Genomic DNA, 18,453 nt, shown 5'->3' on the forward strand with positions numbered 1-18,453 from the left:
GAGAGAGGTTTAAAAATAAGAACAGGAAGGAGATGCCACTTAGTCAACAGAACACGTCTACACACACAAAACCCTGGCTTCAAGCCCCAGCACCATATGTATTAGGTGTGATGGCACACGCCTGTGTGTAGAAGCAGGAGGCTCAGAAATCAAGATCGTTCTCTGCTACATAGCAAGTTTGAAGCCAATCTGAGATACATAAAACCCTTTCTCAAAAACAAATAAAAGGTATAACACAATCTGTGTATCTCACTTAAAACTGTATACATATGTACAAGTTCATATATAATTTTTTTTTAAAAAAAAAATAGAGGGCTGGCAGGATGGTTCCATGTGTAGAGGTATTTCCTGCCAAGCCTGATGACTGTAGTTAATCCCTGGAATTCCCATAATGGGAGAAGAAAAAGTCTGCAAGTCCTCTACTTATGTGCCATGACATGCACAAATACACGTACGTACGTGTACACACACACACACAGAGAGAGAGAGAGAGAGAGAGAGAGAGAGAGAGAGAGAGAGAGAGAAAGAGAGAGAGAGCGCAAATAAAACAATTAAAATAAGTTTTAGAGTTAGAGATGAAAAAAATTAAGGCGACATTCAAAGATTAAATGTTTGGCTGTGGCTGTATGTAGCGCAACGGTGGAGTGCTTGACTAGCACACACGAGGCCCCGAGGCCACCATTCAGTACAGCAAAATGAAATCTCCAAATGATCCTGGTGCACGAGGATGAGGGAGCGTACGTGGAGCGAGCGTGGCGTCGTGAGTGAAGGCAACAGAAAGAACTCAGGCTGGAGAAGAAACTCAGGACTCTTGGTCCAGGAGGCAGTTGATGGAGACAGAAGTGCATTCTGGGAGAGAAGCAAAGCAGGGCCAACAAGGACCTCAGAATCAGAAAGGAGCCCGTAGAAGGAAAGGACTCACATTTCTCACGCTTGAGAAATGACACCCCGACTATACTCAGGGCAAACCAGTCCCTTCTGCCTCTGAAACAGTCCTAAGGGTCTGCTGCGGCAGGCATGGGGCTCTGAACTGAAAGGCTGATGCATCCTTACTCTGTGGTATGATTGCCCCCTCCACAAATAGATGAAGTGTTTTCTGTGTGCCCAGGACTGCTCTGGGCACCGTGAGTGCCGCAGTAAACAAGGGGATTAAATTCTGTCACGGCGCTTATATTTGGATCAGATTTAAAAAGCAAGGAGGAGTAGAATTCAGTGTTTTACTGTAGCGAGGAATGTGGAGGTGACCATGAGTTTGACGCGGACTGGCTAATTTATGAGTACATCACCCAGGCATGTCCGTGTTTCAGGGGCTACCAACCCAAAAGGTTGTACCAGTGTTTGTAAGACAGAGACAGTTAGTTTGAACAACAAAAGGAAAAGTCACCCTACCTTGACACTTCATCTTCCGGATTCCTACAGTAATTGTTCTTAAGCGGAGCTGGAGATTTGACTCGGGAGAGTGCCTAGCATGTATGAGGGAGGCCCTGCAATTGGTCCCCAGCACCACATAAACTGGGAGTGGTTGAAAATGCCAGTAATCCCAGCATCCGTGAGATGGGATATGTGAGCCCCTATCTCAAACCCCAAACAAAGGATTGTCCCTCAGCTTCCAACCCAGGGCGAGCTTGAACAGCCTGAATTGGGAACAGGAAGTTGTTCCAGAGCAATGTGAGCAGAGAGGAAACCACGCTTCTCTCCTTGGTTTATGGCTTTACTTTTTAAATTAGATAAATAGACGCTTGGCGGGGCATCTCTCAGAGATGTGCTTCCGGTCTAGTTCTCTTCAGCTTTTCTCCCAGGTCTCTTCTGTTTCCTTGTGTTACTTCTTTTCTTTCTGCCTCTCTTCTCCAACTCCCTCCCACCAGCTTCCGTGTCCCTGCTTCTCCGGAGTTGCTTTCCCTCGCATCGCTCTTCTCCAGGTTCCAGACTTTCGGACAGTGCATCCCAATCTACGTGATCGCCCTAGACCACAGGGTACAAGTTGCTGTATTCTGAGGTGGTAGTGAGAACACACGGAGACGCTGACAGGATGAGTAGGCGCTCTTGTCAGTGCTGCTGAGATAACTCTGGTTTGTTCCTACTGGCAACTTCCTCCTCCCCTTTGTCCAGATACAGCACCCTGAAACTGAATGCTGAAGAGAAGTGCTGGTGCAGGCCACAGAAACTCTCCCCAAGGGGAAAGGAAGCGTCATATAGAATTTCCTGTGAGTGCCGAAGAGAAAAAGTGGTCAATATCATATAGGTTACCTGAAATCTCTTTTGTGAACGCATAAGACAAAGTAATGGCCCTTTTGTCTGGGGCTTTGTCTCCCAACCAGGGGCTTTTAGAGACTGCAGACAACTCCAAACCATGTAGATGTCATGTCTTCTGATATAGAATTACATAAAGTTTAATTCATAGGCATGGTATGATATTATCAACATGCCTACATGTATTAAAGCAAACAGTTGTGTTCTAACAAAAGTTATGTGGCTGTGGTTTCTCTCTCAAATAGTGAATCTCCATTTAATTTCTGGACTGTATTTGGCTGTGGCTAACCGAAGCCTTAGAGAAACCACAGGAGGGGGTGTTTGTGCTTATTGACATTTTAACTTTTAATTCATTTAATTGTGTGTGTGTGTGTGTGTGTGTGTGTTGTATGTAGATCATGAAAGCAGGAAAGGGATCATGGGAAGGCAGGAAGGCATCCTGAGAGAAAAGATAGAGCAATGGAATGCAGGGCCAGGACAGCAGAATAGAGCCTATTTGGGAAAGAGAAGGGGACCATCAAGAAGGGGCATGGAAGTAGGGCAATGGGGGCGGGGTACAGGAGAACAAAGTATAGTGACGTCTACCTGTGAAGTGGCCTAGTGACTGCTTGCACAGTTACTAACGGAAAACCAGAAAAAAATATGCCATAATGAAACCATCACTTTGTACATTCATTTAAAAATTACTTTAAAAATCAAGGTGTTTTTTCTACCAATACAATAAATACATATTTTTATGAATTAGAAAAACATAAATGATCCCACCTTCTTCAGGACTCCGTTAGACACAGTGAATAGAAGGTACTTCATAATGCTTGCTGAGTGAATGTGGGATAGGGAGCCTTTGGGGCATGGAAAGAGAAAGGCTGGGACCTCAGGAAGTTTGCCCTCACCCAGTCCTGCTAGCTAGCTCCTTCTCCCTCTTGGTACTCTCTACCACCATCAGTTAGAAAGACACCAAGAGCTATAGGGAAGGAGAAGGGCAGGGAGGACCACGGGAACGACTGAACTCTAGGAGGAGCCCCCATCCCTCCCCACACAGCAAGAGAAGGCTCGAGTTCCAAGATCACCCGTTTAACAGTCTGTCCTTCGGTGCCACTTGTGGGGACTCTGCAGTTCTTAGAGAAACCACACTGCAGAGATTCACTCAGTATCATTGGATGCCAAGACAAGGAGATAGGTAGGGCTGAGGTCATTGTGGCCAGTGACCCATCCCCTGCCCGTAGCATTTGGAATCAATGCTAGGACCCTTAGGACAGGGTTCTGATTCTAAACCTGAGCTACAGCCTGTCTCAGGAAGGCCACCAGATCAACCCCATCACTACCATACCTCCAATTAGGGACAGCCGTGGCCTGCTGGAGGCAGCCAGGGTACTGAGGAGCGAGAGGGGCTGTGGCCCAGAGGGGTTCTCTCTTTCCCACTCTCCGAACATGAACGCATCCCTCCAATTGAGATCGCAGGTACAGGGGATACTGTCTTCACAGGGAGTAGCTTTCTCTAGTTAAGAAAAGGAACGTATTTGCACTCTCGCTCACAGAACACTCTGGAAGCTAATAGCCAACAGTTCTAGGCAGAGAAAGCCATTGTAAGTCAGGCTTCTTTTTATCATTGCTGACAACTCTCCCGCAATCCCCATTTTTACAGAGAAGGACTCTGAGGTCCACAGAGGCTAGTGAACTTACTAATGGCCACATTATGGTGAGGCAGACAGAGTCAGTATGCTAAGGCAACCAACCTGGCTCTGGAGCCCATGTTCTTGATCGCAACACAACATCATGTTGAACAAAATAGCCTCAGGAAATGGAGAAACGACATAGTTGGGACAGGTTACCTGAATAAATCTCCCTAAGGATATTCGGTCAACTAGACGGACAATGGCCTTGAAACCAGAAGAGCAAAGCCACAGACTATTCTTAGACCCTCTGCCCCTCACTATTCAAAATGTAACCCAAACCTTGGCACCAGTTGGGATCATGTTAGAAATGAATGGGTTCAAGGCCTATGTGCCCAGGTCTAATGAATTAGAAGCAACATTTTAAACAAGACCAAGGGTCAAGCTTGTGTGCCTGCTAATGGGGGCACATGGGTGAGTTTTGGGACTCTGGTTGTCTAGACTGAATGCACACACACACACACACACACACACACACACACACACACACACACACACACCATCCCCATCCCCAGGCTGTTTCTGAGCTCTTGCACAGTCAAGGTTGATCTTGAGCTGTTGATTCCTCCTGTCTTTGACTCCTAGGGACATGCACTATAATGTCTAGCTGTGAGTGCCTGAGTATATGTGTATGTGTCTATGCCTGTGTGAATGGAAGTCCTCAGAGACCAGTTCCACTCGCTCTGGAGCTGGGAATACAGGTAGTTGTGAGCTACCCCAAGCGGATGTTGGGGACCAGACAGACCCTCTGGATTTGATTCCTAACCACTGAGACAATCTCTTCAGCCCATAGGTTCTGGAGATCAAACTCAGTTCCTCATTCTTCCAAGGCAAGTACTTTACTGAGTTATCTCCCCCTTCCCCTCCCCTCCCCTCTTTTCCATCCAGAAGTTCCAATAGAGTTCAGTAGGAGAGAGCAAGAGTTCCAAGAGCCTGGCATGTTACTTCCCTTTGCAACCAAGTACTTGACCCAGGAAGAAAACGGGCTCCAGAAAACACCCCAGTATGGCTCATTAAAATTAACCTAAGAACATCCCAACATCAGATATCCCGAAATTCTTTTTGGGGTTATGGATCTTACTATGCAGACCAGGCTATCTTGTAACTTGCTATATAGACCAAGCTGGCCTCAAACTTGAGGCATTTCTCCCAAGTCAGCTCTCCGAGGACTCAGAATGACAGGTATGCACACCTGAGTGGCTATCCTGAAATTCTAAAGCTTTTCTCTCCAGTCCCAGCAATCATTAGAAATATTCTTGAGTATTCTGTTCTCCTCACCCCTAACCTCACAGAATAGTTTAAAGCATGTGCATTTATGACTGTGCTCAAATGTTACATAAATACAGAAAATGTAATTGACAGCGTGTCAAAGGTCAAGGCCTGTGAGAAATTCCAAGATCTGGAGAAAGTGATCAGTGTATATTTAAAAAATCAGATTTTGGGTGACTCTTAAAAATAGAAATCAAGGGCAACAATAGCAGGCTCTGTGCCTACCATTAATCAAAGCCTTCACTAAAATACTCACTGTCTTTGTTGTCCTGATTGTCTTCTTAATGTTGAAAACGGGGGGTCAGTTGCAAGCAGATTTTTAGATTTTCTTACTGTATTTTATGTGTATGACTATTTTGCCCACATGTGGTTCTGTGTACCACATGCTTGCGTGGTGCTCCTGGAGGCCAGAAGAAGGCATCAGATGCCCCAGGACTGGAGTCACATTCATTTGTCAGCTGTCATGTGAGCTGGGAGTCGAACCCAGGTCCTCTGCAAAAGCAATGAGTGTTCCTAACCGGTGAACCATCTGTCCAACCCGGCTATCGGAGTCAACCACTCTTGCCCATGTTCCCTCAGACCCTTGTCCATTTATTCCTCCTATAAACGTAGGAGTTTATAAAAAAACAAAACAAAACAAACAAACAACTCCCCCAAAACAACAACAGCAACAAAACCCTTCTGATTTGGATCCTAATTCTCTTAGGATCTCTACGATTCTAAATATATCACGATGTGGCTCTCTCCTGAGCCAGTATGGAGAATGAACTTGTCGATGGTCTTAGATCCAACAATTTAACATTCATTAAGAAATAAACCTTAAACCTATAAGAGATCCAAAGAATTGTGTGAGAGGTCACGGGGACAGCTCGGTCTTGGCAGGAGCATGTGGTCTAGGATATAGGACAGAGGGGGCTTAGAGGGGCTCCTCAGGGAAGGAAGTGAGTGGGAGATGACGAAGGTATGAGGAAGCATGGGTGAAATCTGACTGCACCAGACGTGGCCGGAATAGAGATGAGTCAGAGAGCATGTGGTCAGGTGAGATGCAAACATGGGGAAGCTGATCGAAGGATCACATCCGGGGGACCTGGGCTGGACTAGAACTGGAGAACTAGTTGCTCCTTCTGGAACGTCACGTTTTCTCACAGGGCCTCATCTGCTCCATCTGCCCTGATCCTATCATAGATGGTTCTATGATGCTAACCTCTTAGCGACTCTCAGACACTGACCTTCTTGAGCCAACGCCCTGGAAGGACTGAAGGACCTCCATATGCCTCTGTCAACCCCAGCATGAACTTTGGATGTGGGCTAGAAAGGAGTTTCTATAATTTTGCTCTGTACCCACGAGACCATCCCTTTAAGAGACGGTGGTACCCACGACAACCACTCGGAGAGCCTCTAGTAATTGCTTTTGAATAGGTCAGTGAACCCACACATGGACCCCGCAGATGTAAGAAGGAACTGGGAATGGAGAACATAGAAACATCTCAAATAAATAAATGGTTGGGACTTGGTGCCAAATTGCCTTTGGTGGCCAAAAAGCCCAGAGAGGTGCCAACTGTGATATGGAGATACTGTGGTACTCCTGAGTAGGCATCATGGGGAATCCAAGTGCTGTATCTACACAGCAGCTATCTCTCCCAGCATGCAACGCTGCATCCTTCCTTACCTGAGCTGGTCTTGTTGATTTGCACCTTTTCACTCCTGCTGGAACTCCAGTCATTTCACGGTCAAGGAAACGAAGATCAAAAGTTAAGGAAAAAAAAAAAACCAAAACAAAACATTGAACTCAGTTTGTTGTTGCTACTGTTATTTTGTGTGTCTTGATTTTTGGAGCTATGGTCTCATGGATCTGAGGCTGGTCTCAAACTCACTATGTAGCCAAGGATGACACTAAACTTCTCCCCCTCCTTTCTCCTGAGCATTGGAATTACAGCATGCACCACCATGCCCGGTTTAGGCAGTGCTGCAGATTTGTGTATGCTAGGACCAGGGTTCTGCCCACTGAGCTACACGCTCAGCTCTGAGGTCATATTTCAAAGCCGATCCTTAGTTAAGACTTCCCCTGGGGGCTGGGAGATGGCTCAGTGGATGAGAGCACTGAATGTTCTTCCAGAGGTCCCGAGTTCAATTCCCAGCAACCACATGGTAGCTACACCTGCCATGGGATCCGATGTCCTCTTCTGGTGTGTCTGAGGACAGCGGCAGTGTACTCGGATACATAAAATGAATAGTTTTTTAAAGAGAGTTTTTCTAATGCAGGAGATTTAGAGACAGATACAAATATGAAAGAAGCCAGCTCTGGCTGCCACGGTTGGGTGTGATGCACATTATGTTTCCAGAGGAGAGAAGGGAAAGAGGAAAGGGGTGGAGATGGGTAGGGAACAGAGCCCAAGGTGCTGACTTGCTGGAGGAGGGGTGTGGCCCTGTCTCAGATCTTGGATCTCAGCCATGCGTGCTGTGTACTACTGTTCAGTGGCGTGAGGCCGCTAATGAGCGAACCTGCCGACTGCAACCATCCTGGAAAGGGCCTGAATGAAAATATCATCACATGGGGGTTGTTTGTGCTGGGAGACCGAGGAAGCTACATGTCTGTGCAAAGCAGCCACTCGAGAACAGGGAAGTCAAGGAATGCTCTCTTTAACTCCAACCTCCCTGACCCATTATGCGGCGCACGCACCGGTCCAGACCAGTTTAGCTGCTTATCTGGTCTTTCTGAGTCTCTGCTGCTACCCTTCCAATGAACTGTCGTGGCCACAGCTGGAGTGACTTTTCCAAATGGAAATTGGATCACAGCACCTCCACAGGCAAGATGCAAGTGAGGCTCCTCTCCACAGAATTTAAAAACCCTCCATGCGGCTTCTCAGGCTCTGCCTGGCCTGGCCTCTGCCTGCTTTTCTCTTAGCCAATGGCCTTCTTGCTCCTTCCCTAACTGTCCTCCTCTGGACAAAGCCTCAGTCGTTTGTTTTTCTCTAACTGCCTGGCTCTCCTACCCTGCTCTTTCTGGCTAGAGCCTGTTTCTCTAATGGGGCCTAACTCCCTCTAACCTCCCAGAATTAAAAGCCAGATATTGGTGGCAGACCCCCAGTAACCCTGCTCCCCCTTTACTCTGGGGATAGAGCAACTAATTTTGTGGAGGTATTCTTGTTTTGAGACAGGTTAGCCTAGATTGGCCTCAAACTCATAGGAATCCTCCTGCACCAACCTCCCGAGTGCTGGGTACAGGCATGTACCATTACCTCAGACTGAGGACACTTAATTTTGTCTGGGTTTAGGTCTAAAGCAGAGTATGGTTCTCAGCTGGTTTTGGCCATGGGACTGAGTTGCAGCCAGTAACTCAGCACGAGATATATCCAAAAGGGTCTGTGGCGGTTTGAATGAGAAGTGTGTGCGTGCGCACACACACCTGTACACAAGTATCTGAACACTCAGTCCCTGGTTGGTGGCCCTGATTGGAGAGGTTTAAGTGGTGCAGCCTTGTAGGAGGAAGTGTGTCACAGTGGGCAGGCTTTGGGATCAGAAGTCCTGTGCCACCTCAGTTAGATTCTGCTTTGTCTTTGCGTTTGGAAATGTAAACTGTTCCTGCCACTAACTGCTATGCTTGTCTCCCACTCATGATGGGCTCCTATCCCTCTGCAGCCATAAGCTCAAATAAACCTCATTTGATAAGGACTGTCCTGGCCACCGCTTTTCACCATAATGATAAACGTAGCTGATACAGTGTCCTTCGCTTAGGACGTCAGCTGTGGATTATGGTTATGTCTCAGGCAGGGAGATGCTGGATTCTGAGCCAGCATTGCCAACACAGTGAGACCCTGTTTCAAAAACAAACAAGGGCTGGAGAGATGGCTCAGCGGTTAAGAGCACTGACTGCTCTTCCATAGGTCCTGAGTTCAAATCCCAGCAACCACATGGTGGCTCACAACCATCTGTGATGGGATCTGAAGACAGCCACAGTGTATTTATATACAGTAAATAAATAAATCTTTAAAACAAATAAGCAAAGAAGCCAGGTACTGTGCCATAGCTTGTAGTTCTAGCATTTAGGGGCATCAGGAGTTCAAGGTCATCTCTCTAGTTACTTAAGTTTCAGACCAGCTTGCACTACAAAGCCAGTGATCTGTTTGAAACACTTAAAAACGTGTTTCAATATACCTTTGTTCTGTTAGAATTCAGCACCAGTCCAGAATGTGACATTCTACATAAACATTTCTTTTTTTCTTTCTTTCTTTTTTTTTTTTTTCGGAGCTGGGGACCGAACCCAGGGCCTTGCGCTTGCTAGGCAAGCGCTCTACCACTGAGCTAAATCCCCAACCCCTACATAAACATTTCTTAATTGCAGTTTTCGCTGTTATTATTATACAGTGATGATCTTTGGCACAAGCTGTTAAACCTTTCCTGAAACAGTTAGTAATGCACACTAATATCTGTTGAGATCCCGCTCATATCTGACAAAAAGCTTGCTGAGCACGTGTTCAATCCTGACAGTATCTGGGTGAGGCTGATATTATTATCTTTTAAATATTATAGAACTGGAAGCCGAGGCATTGGTCTCAGCCTTCAACCACTCTGAGAGTGCCTCTGAACTCTCTCGGTTTTCATCTTACTACCCCAGCGTTGTTCAGTTTGCCCCTGAGCTGTTCTAACTGGTTCCTGCTCTAACTGGTTATGACAAAAAAACTGCTCCTGTAGGGTTGAACTATAGCTGAGTGTAGAGAGCCCTTGCCTAGGAAGCTTGAGGCCCTAAATTCAATCCCCAGTAAGCTGGGGTGGAGGTCAGGAGCTATCCCATCCATAGCCTGGAATGGTAGCACAGGTTTTCTTATATTTCCTGTATATTGGGAGGTAGAGGCAGGAGGATCAGGAGTTCAAGATCATTCTTAACTACATAGGGACTTTGAAGCTAGCCTGGGCTACGTGAGACCTATCTTAAAACAAAGACACTTCTTTTTGTCGCTTCATTTTTCTCTCCTGGTGATATTTACTAATTTATTTTTGGTTTTCCTTCTCTGTCTGTAGCCCAAGCTGGTGTGGAACTCACTCTGCAGCCTGGGCTACCCTCGGCTTTGAAACAATCTGCTTGTCTCAGACTCTTCAGCGCTGGAATGACAGACGTGAGTCACCACACCTGGCTTCCCGTCTCTCGTATCACAACGCATCATCAAATGCACAGGACGTTTCTTCAGGAATGGAAAAGACAGGCCTGGACCCTTGAGCACCCCAAGGGCCTATACTTTAGGAACAACCTCAGGATCTCTATAACATCCAGACAGAGGCCCAGTCAGAGGAAATGAAACCAATATACAGTGGGGTTTAAAGCCGTGGTTATGTGGTTATGTGGTTATGTGGTTATGTGGTTAGGTGGTTATGTGGTTAGGTGGTTAGGTGGTTAGATGGTTAGGTGGTGGTTAGGTGGTTAGGTGGTTAGGTGGTTAGGTGGTTACTGTGGTTTTGCCTCTATAGAATCAGCTACTGGATTAGTAGTTAGCTTTCATTCTTCCATGATTGCTACCCATTTTCATTGCTGAAGAAGTATTTTTCTTTCTATGTAACGCCTCTGGAGTCAGGCCTGCCTCACTTGCTGTGTGGAGACAGAGACTATGGTAACGACACCAGGCACTCACTGTGTGACAGTATATCACATCCCTAACTGTGCTCCTTCACGGAAGGTCTTACCTTTGGGACCTCCTGGGCAACAGAAAAGGGTAATATGGGCTAACCTGATTTAAATCATGTACCTGTACTGTTTCTGCTGATGCAAGTCGGAAAAGATCTGGGAGAGGGCCTCGCTCTCCCCCTGGGCCATCAGATGTGTGAGGCTCTCGCTGGGCTGGAGGCCTTTAGAATTCTTCTGCACTAACTACATGGAGAAAGAACAAACAAACATAACAGGAGGTTAAGCCTTGGGCTCTCTGAATTTTCCTAACACCAAGCTCTTCTATCTGAACTCTAAAACATCGGGACCCAAACTCTCCCAATAGGCAGGCAGCCATACAAGTCGCTCATGGAAGCAGTTCTCTTGGTTGGTATTTGGTATAAATGTCCTTTGGTGCCTTGGAGGTGAGGCCCTTGTCGCACACTTGCCAATGTAGATTTAGAATAGTTAACTTGTTAATAGGAATTTTAACAGCTAATGATACTTGGTTCTTATGCTTAAATGTATACATTATGAGAAGCTAATGTTTAAAACACCAATTCCTCTGAGAAAAGCCCTATATGCAGTCGCTTTGTGGATGTGTAGTATTTATAGCTTTGTAGCTATTTATGTGTAAGTGTGTATAGGTGCACATGCACACACGTGAAAACACATGTAGAGGCTACAGGTTGACAGTTTTCCTCTATCACTTTCTACTTCATACTTTAAGACACGCTGCCCCCTGAACCTGGTTCTCATTGACTCTGCAGGGCATCGAGTTCTGGGGATCTTCCCCAACGGGGTCTATGAATCCCCTGACCAGGAATCCATCTGTCAGGAAATCTGATTTACCTGAAAACACATTAAGGCACTCAGAAGAGTAATTATCCCACTAATAATGTACTTTTACAGCCTAGACAGACAGAGACAGTTGCTTGAAGAACTTCACTGTTGAACTCACTTCTCCATAGTCTACCTCAGAAAGAGTAACCTATCCTTTTCCTGTTTATCTGGTTTTTGTTGTTTGTTTGTTCTGTTTTGTATACCAAAAACTATGCACAAGGCCCGACACTCTGGACTTTCTCATGGTTTCTCCGAAGACTCTACCCACCGCCCCCAACCTTAAACTGTTTGCCAATCTTCATTGTTGAACACACCTGATTGGACCATAACTCAAAAGGCACAAATAAATGATACCCTGTCTCAAACAAAACACCTTCACAGTTCCAAAGCCACGTACAACAGTATGCGTCTGTAATCTAGCCGTTTGGAGGCTAAGGCAGGAGGATCTAGAATTTTGGCCACCCTGGATTCTAGAGTAAGATCCTGTTTCTACTCCTACAATTATTAACAACAATGGGTTACGTAGAAGTACATTTAACAAAAGGATGTTAGTGAATAAAGAGCTCAGTGTCCTAGAAACCATGTAGAATCTGATGCAGTCACTCATGATGAAATCCCAGAGCTTCTGTGGTGAGATGGGACCAGAGACAGGAGAATGCCCCACAAAGAGCCTGGGGTGCACAGAAGACAGCAATGGATGCTGTCTCAAACGGATGGTAGAGGATGAGAATCAAGGCTGGAGGCTGACCTCTGACCTCTACATTCGTGCCAAAGCATGTATGCACTTACACACACACACACACACACACACACACACACACAGGGGTGGGCAGGCCATTCTTACAAAAACAGCAGCAAACAAAAGATGAAATGTCTGAGATGACTTTATAGAAACAGAAAAGAGGTAGGAAAGAAAATGAAAAAAGAAAAACTAGAACTCTCCCTCATGGGCAGGGAGATGCCCATGTGACTGCCGGGCACACCTCTAACCCTAGCACTGGGCTGGATGTGGGTGAGCAGACAGGAGGATTGCTGGGGCTTGCTGGCCACCAGCCTGGTAAAAATCCCCAAAGCTCCAGGTTCGGTGAAATACTCTATCTCAAGAGAAATAAGGCAAAGAGCAAAGAAGGAAGATACACAAAGTCTTCTGCTAGTCTCTGCATGTTCCTCACACTGCAAACAACCACTACAGGCATGCATGCACACACGCACACACTCCGGAAGTTTCTTTTGGCCTGGCTTGATACCTGTCTGTAGTCCTAGTAGTTGGGCACTAGAAAAAGGAGGCTCACGATTTCAAGGCCAGCTTTGGCTACTTGATGAGTTTGAGGCCAGCTTGGACTGAAACCCTATCTCAAGAAGCCAAACAAATGGAAAATAAGCAAAAATAGAACCCTTCTCTCTTGTCCATTTTCATTGTGGTCACAGCTGATGGTTGCACAGTTGCGTATGTTGACTGAAGCATGTGTACTTAGACAGGGTTGTTCCGTGCTTATAAGGGCTACCATGTCTGGAGAGAGTTAAAGCTTAGGTCACCTACATGGGACACTCAGCAGCAGCTGTACAAAGGTGGCCCTTCTCCAAATTCGATCTTGTCTGAAGCCTAGCAATGGAGGTTTCTTACCTCAGACTTCCCACCTGGGCTGCAAAGGCTCTTGGGTACCAGGCAGTGAGTGACGAGGATGGTAGGGTCCTTGGTGGTGATGGACAGACCCTTATGCAGAATTTGAACCAGGCGGATCCAAAAGCGGAAGACAGTCTCAGGATGGTCAGGGTGGAGCTTTAGGAAGTAGATTTTCTCGGTGACGGTCCTCAACCGTAGGATGCGTTCATGGTGGTCCCAGATCTGGAGCTCCACAAACTTCAAAGGGAGAATGCTAAAGGCATAGAAGACGATACCCGGATCACCCTGCCACTTTTGATGTGTCTCTTCAAGGATAGGGAACTTTTAGGGGTAGGAAGAGAGTTCTTGGCTAGTGGTGCTCAAACTCTGAGGAAAGGAGATTTCCCTGGGGTACTTAATTGATGCAGAGCCTCCAACAACCCCAAGGATTTAGAGTCACTAGATCTAGGCTGCAGCCCTGGGACCTGGTTCATACCTGGCTGTGATTTCCAGGCCAGCGTCCAGAGATTCTGTGCCACGGATGTAGCTTCAGAATAAGGTGGTCAGAGACATGGGTTTTGCCATTTCCTTCTTGAAAATCCCACCCACATAGCTTGTTCATTCCTTAACCTCCATGAACCCAAGACTGCTCAAACGAGTTGGTTCAGGACCTGGCTTAGACCTAGTATTAGTCACCTGCAGTGGGCAGCATTGGTAACCGGCATCACAGTGCAGAGCTCTGGCAGGAGGTAGCTTGGAGGAGTAAAGGGTTTTCCTAGACCTCTAGTGACATCTAGAGATTCTTGACATGGTTTGCAGATTGTGTAAGGGGGCCTTTGGTGGCTTGAATATCAAATGTCTCCAGAGGCTTATTCATTTGAACACACGGTCCCTAGCTAATAGTGCTGTTTGGGAAGGTTATGGAACCTTTAGAAGTCGATGCCTTGCTGGAGAAAGTACTTTACTGGGGGAAGGGGAAGAGCTTTGAGGTTTAAGGCATCACTTCCTGTTCTCTGTTTCCTGTTTAGATGCAATGTGATCAGTCAGCTTCCTGCTCTTGCTACTACGTCTCCCCTTCCCTGCCGTGATGGACTCTAGACACCACGCCCCCCAACCCCAACTGTAAGCCCAAATAAACCTTTTCTTCACTAACCTGCGTTTTTGGCTGGGGCATTTTATCACAGCAACAAAAAGGAGACTGAAATGAGGCCCAAGAATCAAGAAGGGCAGTTCTATCACAAACATCACGCTACTATACGCTATAGCCTTAAGTAGGACTTAGTCCATGTGTTTTGTAGAGGAAAGCTGCAGCCAATGACTTGTGATACAAAAATCGAGTCTAGTTAGCTATACACCCAGGACGAAAGAGAGCACGTCCCTCCAAAGCGGCTCTTCCTCAGCCAGGTCTGGCTGGCACACCACTGCTTCACCAAAGCCTCAGAGGTTTCTTGCTAAATCAGAAGCGCTAGGCAAGACAGCAAATGTGCTTGGAGACAGGCCTCCATCCCTGCCCACGTAAAGCTTCCCTTTGTACCAAATTGTCTGTCCTTCCATCGAAAAACCTGCCTCGTCTCGTGTTATATGCATGAATGCTTGCCCATACATGTGTTTATGTGTGGAAGCAGAGGGTCAGCGTCATGGTCTTCCTCTATTGCTGTCCATAATTTTAAAAAGTGTTTTTATTTTTGTTTGTTTTGAGACAATGTCCCTCTAGAGAGCTCTGACTAACCTGGAATCACTAGGTAGACCGGGCTGGCCTTGAACACACAGAGATCCCGCCTTTACCTCCTGAGTACTGGGACTAAAGGCGTGTGCCACCGTGTCCAGTTTAAAATATTATGAGGAGTCTGTACCTGCATGGGAATTCTGTGTGCATGTATGTGTGTGTGTGTGCCACGTGTATGCAGTATCCACGGAATCCAGAAAAGAATGCCTGATCCCCTGAGACTGGAGTTCCATACAGTTGTTAACTGACACCACGAGGAAACTGTGACTTTAACCACTGAGCCATCTCTCTCCAGCCCCTACAGTATTTTATAGGGACAGTTTCTTAAGAAAGAAAAAGAGTACTTGTTGCTCTTGCAGAGGACCTGGCAATCACACGGCGAGTCCTAACCATCTGTAGCTCCATTACCAGCAGATTTGACACACAGGCAACGGGCACACACGTGGTACACTGCTGTACACGCAGGCAAGGCAGTCACGTGCATAAAATAAAATTACCGAATTGTTTAAAAATATTAAAAATTAAAGAGAAAGGCACCCCAGAGGAAGCAAGTAGGCTAGAGTTGAGGAGTCAGTCACTCAAAAACCTCCACCAGAAAGAAAAATTAGGCATTTCTCACTGACACTCTTGGTCTTTCTCCTGTCTAGACTGGCTGGTACTTGCTAGTCCCTAGGATCCGCCACTCTTCCTCTACCCTGGGGTCACACTGTATCCTGCCTTCTACATGGCTGCTGAAGTCCCAAACTCGGATGTCAGGTGCATCATGTCATTTTCCCACGAGATGTCTCCCCACCCCCACCCGACTGTGTATACATATGTTTGGGGAGATGTGTATGCACATGCCTGTGGAGGTCAGAGGTTAATCCCAAGTGTTGTTTCTAATCCTCCTTGTCTTTTTAAATGAGTCTGTCTCTAAGCCTGGGGCTTATTACATTAGTTAGGCTAGGCTGGGTGGCCTACAACCCCCAAGGATCCACTCATTCTACCTCCCCAGTGCTGGGATTACACATGTGCACCACTGTACCCATCCTTTTTTAAACATGGATTCTGGAGATGGAGCTCCTGTTTGCACAGCATGTGCTTTACTGATTGGTCTCCCCAGCCCCCCACCTATCTCAGGTTACTGCAGTCTAGAGCAGTCAGTAGCTGGGCATGATAGTGCATATGTGGAATCCAAACACTCAGAATGGGGAGGCAGCTGGGTCTAGAGTTCAAGGCCAGCCTTGACTGCATAGTGGGTTCATGGCCAGCCTGAGCAATAGATGAGAGATTGTGTTCTTTCCAAAAAAAAAAAAAAAAAAAAAAAAAAAAAAAAAAAACAAAACCAACAAACAAAAAATCCCAATTAATGTCACTGTGGGAAGACTTCCCAGTTTCCCCATCTTGAATTTAGTTACCAGGTAGCCTCCCCTCGGTCCACCCTTTACCCACCTCTCCCCCATTCCCCTGTGTTGGTTACCTCTTCAGGTTGATGCTTGGCACTGTGGACGGTCTGTTCCATGTCTGGCTCTGCCCCTGATGCCATATGACTCTGGCCATAAGGAGGATGTTCGGAAGGGGAAGGCAAGGTACGGAGGAGGTCACCCCAAGGGCCATGGTGTTGGAAGCCTTATAGATTTCTTTCCAGTCTCTGCTCCTTCTGACCTGCAATGCAGCCCCCAGGCCCAGCCTGAACATTTGGCCACAGCAGCAAGATGCTTCAGCCCTGCTTCTTCACTCAGCACTAATCCACCTCTGCCTGGTGCTCACTATGTATACCTGGACCAGAGAGATCTGCCTGCCTCTGCCTCCCGGGCGTTGGGACTAAAGGCATGTGCCACCCTACGGTGATAGCCACCTAGCTTCCTCGTGGGAGGAGGGCTATGCTGTACTGTGGCGTGTTCAGCAGTGTCCTTTGCCTATCTCCTAGATGCTTATAGTAAACTCCCACCCAAATTCTGACAACCAAAAATGTCTTCAGATATTGGCTGCCAAATGTCACTTGGAAACAAGGGATACCGCTGCGTTTTGACAAATGTTTTAGCCTGTCTTGGTTTAAAAACTTTAGTAGGGTCTATGAGTGATATTATTATTATTACTATTATTATTATTATCATTATTATTATTTAATTTATTTAAACAAAAAAAGGGTCTTACTCTATAGCCCAGATTAGTCTCATTTACTAGGACATCCTCCTGCCTCAGCCTCCTGAGTGCTGGCATTATAGGCTCGAGCCACCAATGTGTATTTCTCCAAAGGGACTTAAAGGGCTCACTATTAACACAAGAACAAGAGCAATAATCCAGGAGTTCCTTAGCATCCACTTTGTGTCTAAGGACTCCCCTTGACAGCTTCCTGGCTTTGCCTAGAAGACATTTATCCCCATGATCCTTCTATTTATTCTAGGTTCCATCTGACCGCAGTGGAGCCTAGGAGACAAAAACACACCAGGCACCCACTAGACCATGCACTTTGCTTGCTGTGTTTACACAGATTTGTACAAGTTCCATGCACAATGGCACCTCCCCACCAGTGAGCGGAGCCTGGACTCTCAGCTCAACTTTTGCTGGGCCCCTAGGTCCTATTCGTTGCCAATCAATACTTCTGATCCTAATCCTCAAAGGCCATCTCCTTTGACGGCCTTAACTTGGTCTCAGGCGACAGACCTGAAAATGACATAAGTTGGGAGTTCCAGGCGATGCTTAACTCCCCACTCAGCAAAGAATGCCTGACTTCTCTCACTGAGTGTACATTTACAGAAGAAACCCTGGTCAGCCTTGTGTCCCAGGCCCACTAGCTTTCCTGCCTCAGTTTACCCTCCACTGCAGTTCTAGGGGTAACTCTTCTGGTCACATCTTGGGGATGGGTTTAGAAGAATCAAGGAGCGCTCTTCTGAATCACACGCAAGAGTACCTGGACAAAGTTGCTTTCAAACACCACAGAGTTAGGAAACAGATTGAATTCTGGAGAATGAACCATCTGGCAGAGTAGTCCTTCTTCCACACCCAGGCCCACTCCAGGGTTCGTTTCCCCATCCACAGGCAAGAGGCCCCTGAATTTTTCCCAGGCATTCAAGGAAGGGAAGGTTGAATAAGATCTTCTCACTTTTACTGTCTTCTTCGATTTCCACCAAGTCTTTCTAGGTGGAACTGATGTCATCATGTCTGCACATGCTCAGGGGCCCTCTGCACAGTTGTCCTGGGATCTGTCTCTTCCCTTCTGATCATGGGCACCTGGCCAAGGCCTGAGGGGCAGCCAGTCAGCTCACAATGATGAATGGATGACATCATGAAAAACCACAGCAGGCCTGCAAGAAAGGGAAATGAGGAGGAGCCTCCCATTTCCTCCTGGACCAATGATGCTCATGGATGCACTGACTGATATCCCATATTGTTATCGGGGACCCACTCGGAGCATCATGGAACTTGCTGGGAAATCCCTAGGCAAGCAGGAAGCAAGGACTGTTGGGACGCT

At 46.7% G+C, this 18,453-nt stretch overlaps 1 protein-coding gene across 1 annotated transcript; it reads right to left on the bottom strand.

Annotated features, from left to right (window-relative positions):
- Positions 1-1,695: 1,695 nt before the first annotated feature.
- Fam71f1 (family with sequence similarity 71 member F1) lies at positions 1,696-18,185 on the bottom strand. The gene is made up of 7 exons (XM_032905241.1): positions 17,893-18,185; positions 16,459-16,643; positions 13,295-13,547; positions 10,931-11,052; positions 6,862-6,905; positions 3,581-3,748; positions 1,696-2,202 (listed from the first exon to the last, which is right to left on the bottom strand). The coding sequence occupies exons 1-7, from the start codon at positions 18,139-18,141 to the stop codon at positions 2,189-2,191; spliced, it is 1,035 nt and encodes a 344-aa protein (XP_032761132.1). The 5' UTR covers positions 18,142-18,185; the 3' UTR covers positions 1,696-2,188.
- Positions 18,186-18,453: the final 268 nt, after the last annotated feature.

Source organism: Rattus rattus, chromosome 6, assembly GCF_011064425.1.
Source record: "Rattus rattus isolate New Zealand chromosome 6, Rrattus_CSIRO_v1, whole genome shotgun sequence".
NCBI lineage: Eukaryota > Metazoa > Chordata > Mammalia > Rodentia > Muridae > Rattus > Rattus rattus.